The sequence below is a fragment of the Oncorhynchus tshawytscha genome, linkage group LG09, assembly GCF_018296145.1.
Source record: "Oncorhynchus tshawytscha isolate Ot180627B linkage group LG09, Otsh_v2.0, whole genome shotgun sequence".
Classification (NCBI taxonomy): Eukaryota; Metazoa; Chordata; class Actinopteri; order Salmoniformes; family Salmonidae; genus Oncorhynchus; species Oncorhynchus tshawytscha.
The window spans coordinates 85255301-85266136 of record NC_056437.1 but is presented as its reverse complement, the minus strand read 5'-3'; the positions used below and the strand labels follow the sequence as shown (position 1 = coordinate 85266136).

Genomic DNA, 10836 nt, shown 5'->3' with positions numbered 1-10836 from the left:
CATTGGGCTAGTAACTGAAAGGTTGCTGGTTTGAATCCCTAAGCCAGCAAGGTTGAAAAACGTGTTGTTCTGCCCTTGAGAAAGGTAATTCAACAACTACTCTTGGGTGCTGATGACATCAATTAAGGCTCTGCTTGGATTCAGAGGATTTAGGTTAAATGTGGAAGATGCATTCAGCTGACCAGGTGTTCCCCTTTATAGTAACCTAATACTTACTTTGGCATACATATTGTTGTTTGGATAGGTACCCAGAACTCATTGGACTTTTCAACCATGCCCAACACCGACTTCTTTCAGGCTAAGCAGTCATTAAGTCTGATTGAATGAGCTGCCATCACTTACAACAGGGCTTTATGAGATGTGACTTGAGGAAGAGGGAGTGGTCGTATTGTTGCTAAGAGGCTGCAATCCAACTGGCTGCCTCTGGTCTAATTGGCCCATCCTCTGACACATAGCTTCCTTTGTAGTTGATCACAGTTAATAATGGTAGTGATAGTGATGGATTAATAATGTGTGTGTGTTATGTTGCCATGCTCCTGTGTGTGGCTGTGTGTCCGTCCAAAGAGAAGCCCTCCAACCCACTGATAGATGTGGCCTATAGGTCTTATGAATCCATCTGTAGCCTGTCAGTGACATCATGGTCAGAAACTCCAGGGGGGCAAAGAGGTGGAGATGTATAGCTGCTACTGTTCAGCCTTGTGGCCCCAAAGCTTCTCCAATCGGCTAGCACACTGTAATGGTGTCACTTGTTGACTGTTTAGTACACTGGCATTTATTATGTCCATGACTACAAGGACAATGATTATAATTTTTCTCCCAGTATGATTTTCACATACTGATATGCGGGTCAGCTGTTGAATAAGAGTTAATCTAATAATGCCATTTAGCTATTATAATGTTATTTTGTTTCTACTCCCCTCTGTTTGCTCTCCTACTCTCCTACTCCTACACAATATTTTGGATATACTGTGGTCAATGTAGATATTCAATCATTGATTAACTGTTCTTGACTTCTATTTGATGTACCTAGATAAGACATGTAATCGTACTCATTCCCATTTTGACTCAGACAAGGAGAAGACTAAAGAGGAGCAGAGGAACAGGGACGGGGTGTGAGACGTTCCTAGACGGTGCTGCTGTCACACACAGAGTGGCGCGACCCAATCAGAGTAGTACCAATAAATCTGGAGGGCTTAGTGGGATATTTTGGACGCCAAGCGAGACAGAGTGCTACACAAGAACACAGCTACTATCTGACCCTCTCTCTGTCCCCTTTTCTCTGTCCCTCTCTTTTTCTGACCCTATTAGTCACCAACTAACAGGGATGGAGGAAAAGAGATCTCATTCCTTCACCTCCCTGCTTCTTTTCTTCCCTTTAAATCACACTCTGTCCCCATCTGTGTCTGTGTGACTGAGCATGTGTGTTGAGGCAGCTTTGATTTGGTAGCCAAGCTCTGTTGCACCAAATCCTATTCAAACAAGGACGAGAGAGAGAGGGAGAGAGAGAAAGGCCAGGAGACATTTGTAGCTGAGTGGACGAGCACAAACAATCCCTGGCACACAGCTTTTGAGTGTCACATAAACCACCCTCCTCCCTCTCTCTCTCTCTTTCTCTCTCTCTCTCTCTCTCTCTCTCTCTCTGTCTGTCTGTCTCTCACTCTTTCTTTCTGTATGTCCCTCTGTCCTATTCAGTGACCGGCCCGGCCCTTTCGCCCCTCCCTGTGTACTCTCTCTCAGGATGGGGGATGTCTATCCCTATAAAAGGTATGTGTGTGCCCTGACAGGATTTTATTCCAGCCATGGAGAGTCAGAGAGTCCTGTCATCTTACAGGAAGCGTTTCGGGCCCCAGGGGGCCGGCAGCGTGGGTGGGGGCGTGCGGCTCAGCAGTCTCTCCTCCAGCCGCTTCTCCCTCCATGGGAGTCCCCGCCACATGACCCACTCCAGCACCATTTCCCATCTCTCCCTGGGGTCGGCTGGAGGGGCCCTGCTCCTGGGGACCCCTGGGAACCGGCTGGACTTCTCGGCTGACTCACTCCTCAAGGCCCAATACCGGGAGACGCGCACCAACGAGAAGGTGGAGATGATGGGTCTGAACGACCGCTTCGCCAGCTTTATAGAGAAGGTGCGCTTCCTGGAGCAGCAGAACACGGTGCTGGTGACGGAGCTGACCCAACTGAGGGGGAAGGAGCCCAGCCGTCTGGGGGACATCTTCCAGGAGGAGCTGAGGGAGCTGCGCAGGCAGGTGGACGGACTCAGCGCTGGGAAGGCCCGGCTGGAGATAGAGAGGGACAACATGGCTGCTGACGTGGCCACGCTCAAACAGAGGTGAGAATGAGGTAGTCTCATTTCCATCAATACAATTTGTCACTGATCAGTGTACTTTGTTTTAGTATTTTGGAGTTCCAATTGATATTGTGGAGTTCTAATTGCTTCAGCAGTCTGTCCACTTAAAAGTTTATTCAGAATTTGATTTAGTGGATTCCTAGTGTTTGGCATGTGTATTGGTCAATATGTTAATTTTGAATTGGAATATTTGCTACAGTCTAAAACCAACAAGTGGATAGTTGCCATAACACAATTCAGTATAACTGGATATCATGTTACATGATAAAATTGCTCAGTAGATGCCTTGGCTTGTTAGTTATTGAAAACACTGTGCTCTGAGAAGGCGTTACTCAATGGGTGTCCCTCTTTCTCAACTTGATCCTGACCAGACCCCTACAGCCATTCAATGAGTGTGGAGGAATGGAGGAAACACAATAGAGCTGATTTCCACAAAGAGACCAGGGAGCCTGGCAGATGTTCTGTTGTTGCCTGATCCTCCCCCTTAACACTCATTGGTCAAATGCACACTTCTTCGTCATGTTTATTGGTTTATTGCTTAAGTGGCATAGTTTATAGTTATGAGGTTATGGCTTATGTTTTCACAGGGTGTTTTTTGTTGTTGCCAAGGACAAAGGGAACATCTAAGTTTGTATTGGTTTCTGAGCCTGTGTATACTATGGATCACAGACGTGTGTGTGTGTGTGTCACTGCTCTCTGATTACAGATCTTTGCTTTGGTGCAGTATGTGGTATATTTTCACAACACTTAGTACAGAACTCAAACCACATCATCAGAAAGGCAGTCATTTCTCAACTCAATTGAGTAAGTACAACATCAAATCATACATTCACTTTTTGACCAAACTTAATTAGTGTTTCATCTGGAAATACATGTTTCACATTCACAATGCAATACATGTTTGTATACAGTAATTGCTTTTCACAATGCAATGTTCACTTTACTTTTGCTATGATTGTCTTCTCATTTCTTTAAATACATTTTACTATTAACCGACTGCTCTTAATTGATAATCACTTAACCGTTTGGTAAACCTATAGATTTTTTTTTCTACTACAGTTTTAGAGAACTAAATAGTGAAAAAGTATGTTTATAAAGTATAAATATATATGTACGATAATGTACAATTATGATGATGAAGCATTTCGCTGCACAAATAAATTAACATAAAATTGTATTTGTCACTTCTTAAACAACAGGTGTAGATTAACAGCTTACTTACGGTCCCTTCCCTACAATGCAGAGAGAAAGAGAAAAATGACACAAACCAGTACTAGTGCACCTGCGATAACATCTGCAAATCTGCAAGCAACCAATACACTTTGATTTGATTTGACTATTAGGATTTTACTGCAAAACATTTAGAATCTGATATTGACAAGATCAGATATGTTCTCTGTCATACAATTCAAAACAGCGGTAACTAAACATTTGGTCAAATTGAGTTAAGACTGAAATCAGGCTTTGTAGTCTCCTGGTTCAATTATCTTCCGTTTTCAAAGAAAATTCTGTTTCAAATGTGCAGTAACTACAATATCCACGTAAGAACCAACGCAAACAGCAGTAAGTGAAGTTACTAAGTGAAGTTCCTGCAGTTTGCCTTGGTATTCTATCGGGCTCTGAGTTCAGGCCATCCCGATCATGACATACCCTCACACACACCATGAGACAGTCAAAAGGTTGGATAAACACATTTAGATTGTAGATACTGCACTTTTCTTTTGCATTACCCATATAGTTGTTTGTCATACAAAGGCAGAGTGCAGTATCAGCATTTTAGGGGTCATAGGTTAATGCATTATCCATCTCCAACATATTTGGCTGGAGAGTAAAAAAATACTCTAAAGCCATTTTTCTCAGATTCACTGTTTGCGTGGACTGCTCTTTGCCTTTGTATGGTATTTCAGGTGGCTGCCCTGCCCTTGGCATTTGTAAAGCTTCTGTAGCAATATGGAGTGGGTAAGCGGCAGTGCATTTGGACAATTAATAGACACTGCAGTAAATAACATTTTAAAAACCATCTGTCTCATCCAGGCCCGGAGTCTTATACTTAGTATCAATGGTTGCTTGGTGAAAGATGTCTCCAAACAAAATGAGTGCACAATAAAAGGTTTTGAATATAAATAACGTGTTAGTTTGGTACTAAGAGTTTTGAAAATTCACCACATACGTGTGAAAATAGCACCAAAAGCTAATATAAAAAAACATTAACACACATCTGCTTTTCACCTCTTAGAACTCAGCATGAGTATCGATGGTGAAGGTTGACAAGGTTAGAGGTCAGTTCGTGTTTCCTGCTGGTTTCCCAACTCTACTCTCTTAACACCAATTCATCAGTCTCTGAAGAAATACAGATCTGAATTTGAGCGTGTGTGAGCATGTGTGTTTCAGTGCGGGGCAGATAGTGGTAGATGGAGTTTGGAAGTGTGTGTGTGTGTGCGTGCGTGTTCATGTGTGTGTGCTTGTTTGTGCGTGTGTGTGTGTGTTTTGGCCCCATTCTGTATGCGTAAACTCCGCCTCCGTGGGAAAGGCTGATGACAGGCTGATGTATAGAAGTGAATGGCTAATGATGTGTAAGATCTCCATTCAGCTGAGCTCAGCCCACCTACTGCCAACTCTGCTACTGCAGCATGGAAGACAAGTGGTACTCAAACAGTCCATATCATCAGTTTATTCATGTCATTATGTATACAAGGATATCCATACACAGACACATTTAATCATATGCTGATCATGGATGGAAAACATGATCATATATATTGGGTAATTGGTGGGATGATGACTGGGATTCATTGACTTTGTATCAATAGAGAATAGGTTGAAACTAGGTTTTATCTGAGGTGCATGGATCCTCTTTGCGTGACCAATGAGGGGACTTAGTGTGCACCCTAATACTGCCTCTCCTTTTATCTGTCTGTTTTCTATTTTTCCTCACTCTCCCTTTCTCTTTCAATCAGACTGCAAGATGAGATGGTTCTTAGACAGGATGCAGAGAGCAATTTGAACGCCTTTAGACAGGTGAGGTCATTTCTCTCATAATTTGTATAAATGTCACTATTATTGACCATGTCCCTCTTTGCATGTGATCTTCACAGCCCGTGTTTTTATTTGAGGAATATACATGTCGCATTGACCTAAGGATTCTCTGTGTGTAGGATGTGGATGAGGCGTCTCTGAACCGTGTCCAGTTGGAGAGGAAGATAGACGCACTGCAGGATGAGATTGCCTTCCTCAAGAAGATCCACGAGGAGGTGAGCTTCAGCTTCCCCTCGTCTCTATGGCAATCTCTAGTCCTTACTGACCAACCTCTGTTTCCATCTCTAAAGTAAATAGTGAATATTCAGAGAATGAAAGAGGTGACCTTTAACCTGTAAGCCTGTGGTTGGTTCTCTATAGGAGCTGCGTGAGCTGCAGGAACAGCTGATAGCCCAGCAGGTCCATGTGGATGTGGACGTGTCCAAGCCAGACCTGACCGCTGCTCTGAGGGACATCCGGGTCCAGTATGAGTCCGTGGCCTCCTCGAACATTCAGGAGACGGAGGAGTGGTACCGCTCCAAGGTCATATCAGAAAGCTTGGGCTATTGCATATACATGTACCTACATTACTGTACAGGCACAGGCAGACACACTACCATACAGATAAACATGCATACAGCCAGGTGTTGCACAATGCACACATTGACAACACACTATAAGATGCAAACCTTTAAAGTGTCCTGTGTAACGGCGTTCGTCTGTTGAAGGAGAGTCGGACCAAAATGCAGCGTGGTGGTTACTCATGTTCTTTAATGAAAAAAATAGCGATACATGAAATAACTAAATAAATACAAAAACAACAAACGAAACGTGAAAACCTAATTACAGCCTATCTGGTGAACACTACACAGAGACAGGAACAATCACCCACAAAATACACAGTGAAACCCAGGCTACCTAAATATGGTTCCCAATCAGAGACAACGAGAATCACCTGACTCTGATTGAGAACCGCCTCAGGCAGCCAAGCCTATGCTAGACACACCCCAATCAGCCACAATCCCAATGCCTACAAAAACCCCAATACGACAACACAATAAACCCATGTCACACCCTGGCCTGAACAAATAATTAAAGAAAACACAAAATACTAAGACCAAGGCGTGACATCCTGTCTCTCCTTTTGTTGTTATGCACAGTTTGCCGACTTGACCGACGCAGCTACTCGGAATGCAGACGCCTTGCGATTGGCCAAACAGGAGGGCAACGAGTACCGCCGGCAACTCCAGGCCATGACCTGTGATGTGGAGGCGCTCCGTGGAACAGTGAGTTGTCCAATCAGAGCAGAGTGTGCTGTATCAACAATGAGACATGAGAAGATCATGAGTTCCATGACTCCCCTCTCTAACTGAACCACCTCTACTCTTTCATCTCTTTCCAAACCTATTCCCCCTTCCTTTCCTTCTCCCTCTCTTCCTCCTCTCCTGCAGAACGAGTCTCTGGAGCAGCAGCTGCGTGAGATGGAGGACCGTTTCTCCGTGGAGACGGCTGGTTACCAGGATATGGTGGGTCATCTAGAGGAGGAGATCCAGACTCTGAAGGAGGGGATGGCCAGACACCTGCAGGAGTACCAGGACCTGCTCAACGTCAAACTGGCCCTGGACATAGAGATCGCTACCTACAGGAAGCTGCTGGAGGGAGAGGAGAGCAGGTGAGGAGATAACGGTGGAGAGGGAGGAGGATGGTGGAGGGAGAGGAGGGTGGAGAGGAAGGAGGGTAGAAGTTAGGAAGAGAGGAGGGAGGAGGGAAGGAGAGAGAGGGTGTTGGAGGGAATAAAGTGGAACAAAATAATGTGGATCTAATGAGCTGGGTCGGGAGGAGACAGTGTGATGAAGAAATAAAAGACAATAGGTGGTGGCTGATACACTCTCTTCCTCTTCCTCAGGATCACTGTTCCAATGCAGAGCTTCTCCAACCTGCAGTTCAGAGGTGAGTAAGGGTATCCTGACCCAGACATATTAGCGTAGTCTATCATGGCATTTAATAATTTACCCCAGCCATATGAATGATGTGCTGATGCATAAATCTGAAGTTAGGATTCGGCTCTGACTGGATTCATGGGCATCTGAAAGCTAAACGTCTCTCTCACCCTCTCCCTGAGTATAGAGACCAGTATGGACACTAAGTTCTCTCCAGAGGCCCATGTCAAGAGGAGCATCATAGTGCGGACTGTGGAGACTAGAGACGGGGAGGTATGTAGAACATCATAGACCATTGAATGAATCCATGGGGGATTTATTCCCATATCAGATGTGTGAATGTGCTTGCTTCCTGCTTAGCTCCTCCAGAGGGCAGCATGCCTACATGGTATTATTCAATACATGCAATTTCACAAGCTTTCAGATCACTTATTGACAGTCCCTCCCTACTGCTGCATCTACAACCCAACATGCCCTGTTCCCTGCTCTGTGTTTCAGATCATTAAGGAGTCTACAGCTGAGAGGAAGGAGATTCCTGACAGTCCTTAAAGGACATAAATGGTGCTAGCTATATGTCTGTCATACTGTCCCCACTCCCCAGTAACACTTAGAGGCCTTGCATGATAACGATACCCTTTCCTGACCAGGCACCTCCCTCTTCTCCAAACCTCAAAGTCCCCCCAGTTGCAACCACCTCACCATCCCCTTCCTCCCCTCTTCATCATCACCCCCAGACCATGCTACATCATTAAATACTTAGGAGTTGCATTTTGTTGAAACAAAAAAAAATCCCTCATTGCATCCTTGTTAGCATTTTTGCCAAACAATATTATTTTTGTATTGCTGTAACTGGAGATAGGCTTTAGTGCTGGGAAGTGTGGCCATGCACCTTAGAAGGAAGGGTCTTGGACAACTACCCTTTGTGATTAACATACTTAATGCTTGGAAATGTATATTTTGTTCAGCTCATAATAGTGACAGATCAGAGTGGGAAATGTTCTCATTGTGTTTGGATAGTAGCCAGAGAGGAGGCCTTGAAATGTAGTGATTGATATTCAGCTAGTGGCAGGGGTCGTGCTGAAGTTGTGTGGTTTGAGTGGATGTGACAAGTCAAGAGGAAAGTACAGTTGCTGGGGTTAGCAGTGGACAGGATGGGTCTCAGACAAGGAAGATGACGTGTGAATGACAGTGCTTTTGGCAGAACTGTTGGTGAAAAGAAAGAAGCTGATGTAACTCTCCTCTAGGGCCAAACACCATATCCATTTCATCCCTCCGTCATACAATCCCCCTCTGGATGCAGTGTCTCTAGTTCCACTGTTTCATTGCAACATCATATTTGAACACTTGAACAGCGCCTGGGAACATCCACTTACGCACCAGGGGTGAGAGAGACAGGACGGAGGTGAGACGGAGTATTGACGAGACCCTTACCTCTGAAATCCCCTGTTCCTCCCCCAGCCCCATCTCTGGAGTGTCAGTGATTGTAGAGAGACACAGAAGAGGGTGTTGCTGAGATAGCTTGGTGCTGGTGGAGCGGGTGGGGTTACACGGTGTCTCCCTGATGACAGCCCTCTCCAAGAAACACTGGGGGGTGGGGGCTTGGAGGGTGGACGAGAGGAGGGGGTTGGGGGATTGGAGGAGAGGAGGAGAAGAGGGGGTTGGAGGAGGAGGAGAAGGGGGGTTGGAGGAGAGGAGGAGAAGAGGGGGGTTGGAGGGTTGGAGGAGCGTTGAAGGAGAGGAGGAGAGGATGAGGGTTGGCGGAGAGGAGGAGGAGAGGAGGAGAGGAGGAGAGGATGAGGGTTGGCGGGTGGCTGTCACAACACTAACTGTTAATCCCAGCTCTCTCCATCTGCTTAGAACCCCTGCTGACATAAACAAACTGACACCCCTGTCACCTACCATTCAGTACAGATGGTGACTACAGACTGCTTTTCATTCTTCACTAAAGACAAACTGTAACCGTCTTCTAATGTGCCTGCGTTTCTTTCACATCTCCCTTCCCTCTGCTTTGCCTTCGTGTCTTCACCTGTCAGCTCTAGATACTATTTCTTCTCTTCTTGTCTTCCAGTTACAGTAGCCACAGCTCAACCACACTGCAGTAGGTCTAAGAAAAACCTACAAGATGTGAATATAACCTTAGTTTTGACCAACATTATGACAACCTGCTAACAACAATAAAGCCATTTTGTTTGATTAGTATTTGTGTCTGAATGAGTCTTTTGTGAATGACAGTTTTTATTTGCTTTCTTTAGTCCAACACAAGCTGCTGCTTGGATTGAATGTGTACCGTTGTATGATTGTGTGTGCTCATGAAATGAAGATAGATCCAGTACCAGCTCACTGATGGACATTTTTCATGACTTTATTTTACATACCCAGCACCTCCAAGTTGTTGACGTGCGTACACCATGTGAGAAACTCGTTGAGTGGGGCGCCAGATTTCAGGAGGACAGTTGGGCACTTGTTGATTGATCATAATCAATAGAACCCACATAGTCATAATCAACATGCGTCATTTATCATCATGATAATCATCCATCCATATGTAGGCTCCTGTTTGCGGTATCTGTCTGCGGTGAATGAGTATAACTGAGTCTGACAGCCAATCTCTGTATCAGGTTCCACATTAGAGGTATGTGGGAGAGATGATGACTGGTATGGCAGAACGCTGAGATTGACAGGAGGGGTCAATGTTCATCATCATCACTACGTTGGTTGTTGTTTAGTGGGGAGGGGAATTGAGGTGGGAGGGTTCGGCACCAAAGCCTAGATTTAATGTACTGTCATCGTCACTTGTCATTGTCAGTGCTCTGCCCAGGACCCTACAGAAGCACATAGACAGTATATTCTCTCACAGACAGGGTCAGACTGTAACACTCTGTTGAATGATCTAACAACCTATTCACACGTTCAGCCCTCAAGGACCCCTCACTTCACTGCCTGTCCAGACTCTCTGAGTCTTCCTGTAAGGACAATGACTCAAACAGAGATTATATAAGTGATCTCAGTGCCCCCCCCCCACACACACACACACAACCTCACCATACACACTGCTCTCTGGGCCCCTTCTGACAAACAGCCAGAAAGGAGTTGAAGGAGGAAACATGCGTACGTGTGTATGTATGTGCTGGGCAGGTATATAGGAGTCCCAGTCACGCAGAGGCCATCCTTTACTCATTGTACAGCTAATGTATTTCTGTGTGCTAGTGTGTGTGTGTATCAGTGGAGGCAGGAGGGAGGAGCTATAGGAGGACAGGTTCATTGTATTGGCTGGAATGGAAAAATGGAACTGCGTCAAACATGTGCTTTCCATATGTTTTATGTGTTTGATACTGTCCCATTTATACCGTTCCAGCCATTACAATGAGCCCGTCCTCCTGTAGCTCCTCTCAGAAGCTGCCTCTGGTGTGTATGTGTGTTTGTGTGTGTGTGTGCAGTACAGTACTGCAGGTTGAGAGCTTCAAGTTCCTTGGTGTCCACATCACCAACAAACTATCATGGTCCAAACACACCAAGACAGTCGTGAAGAGGGCACGA

General features: G+C 45.2%; 1 protein-coding gene across 1 annotated transcript; it reads left to right on the top strand.

The window, feature by feature from the left end:
* Window positions 1–1776: 1776 nt before the first annotated feature.
* On the top strand, window positions 1777–8905 carry LOC112259261 (glial fibrillary acidic protein-like). Its single transcript, XM_042327821.1, has 9 exons — window positions 1777–2326; window positions 5302–5362; window positions 5500–5595; window positions 5741–5902; window positions 6520–6645; window positions 6811–7031; window positions 7266–7309; window positions 7487–7572; window positions 7798–8905. Exons 1-9 carry the CDS (start codon window positions 1800–1802, stop codon window positions 7846–7848), a joined length of 1374 nt encoding a protein of 457 aa, XP_042183755.1. The 5' UTR covers window positions 1777–1799; the 3' UTR covers window positions 7849–8905.
* Window positions 8906–10836: the final 1931 nt, after the last annotated feature.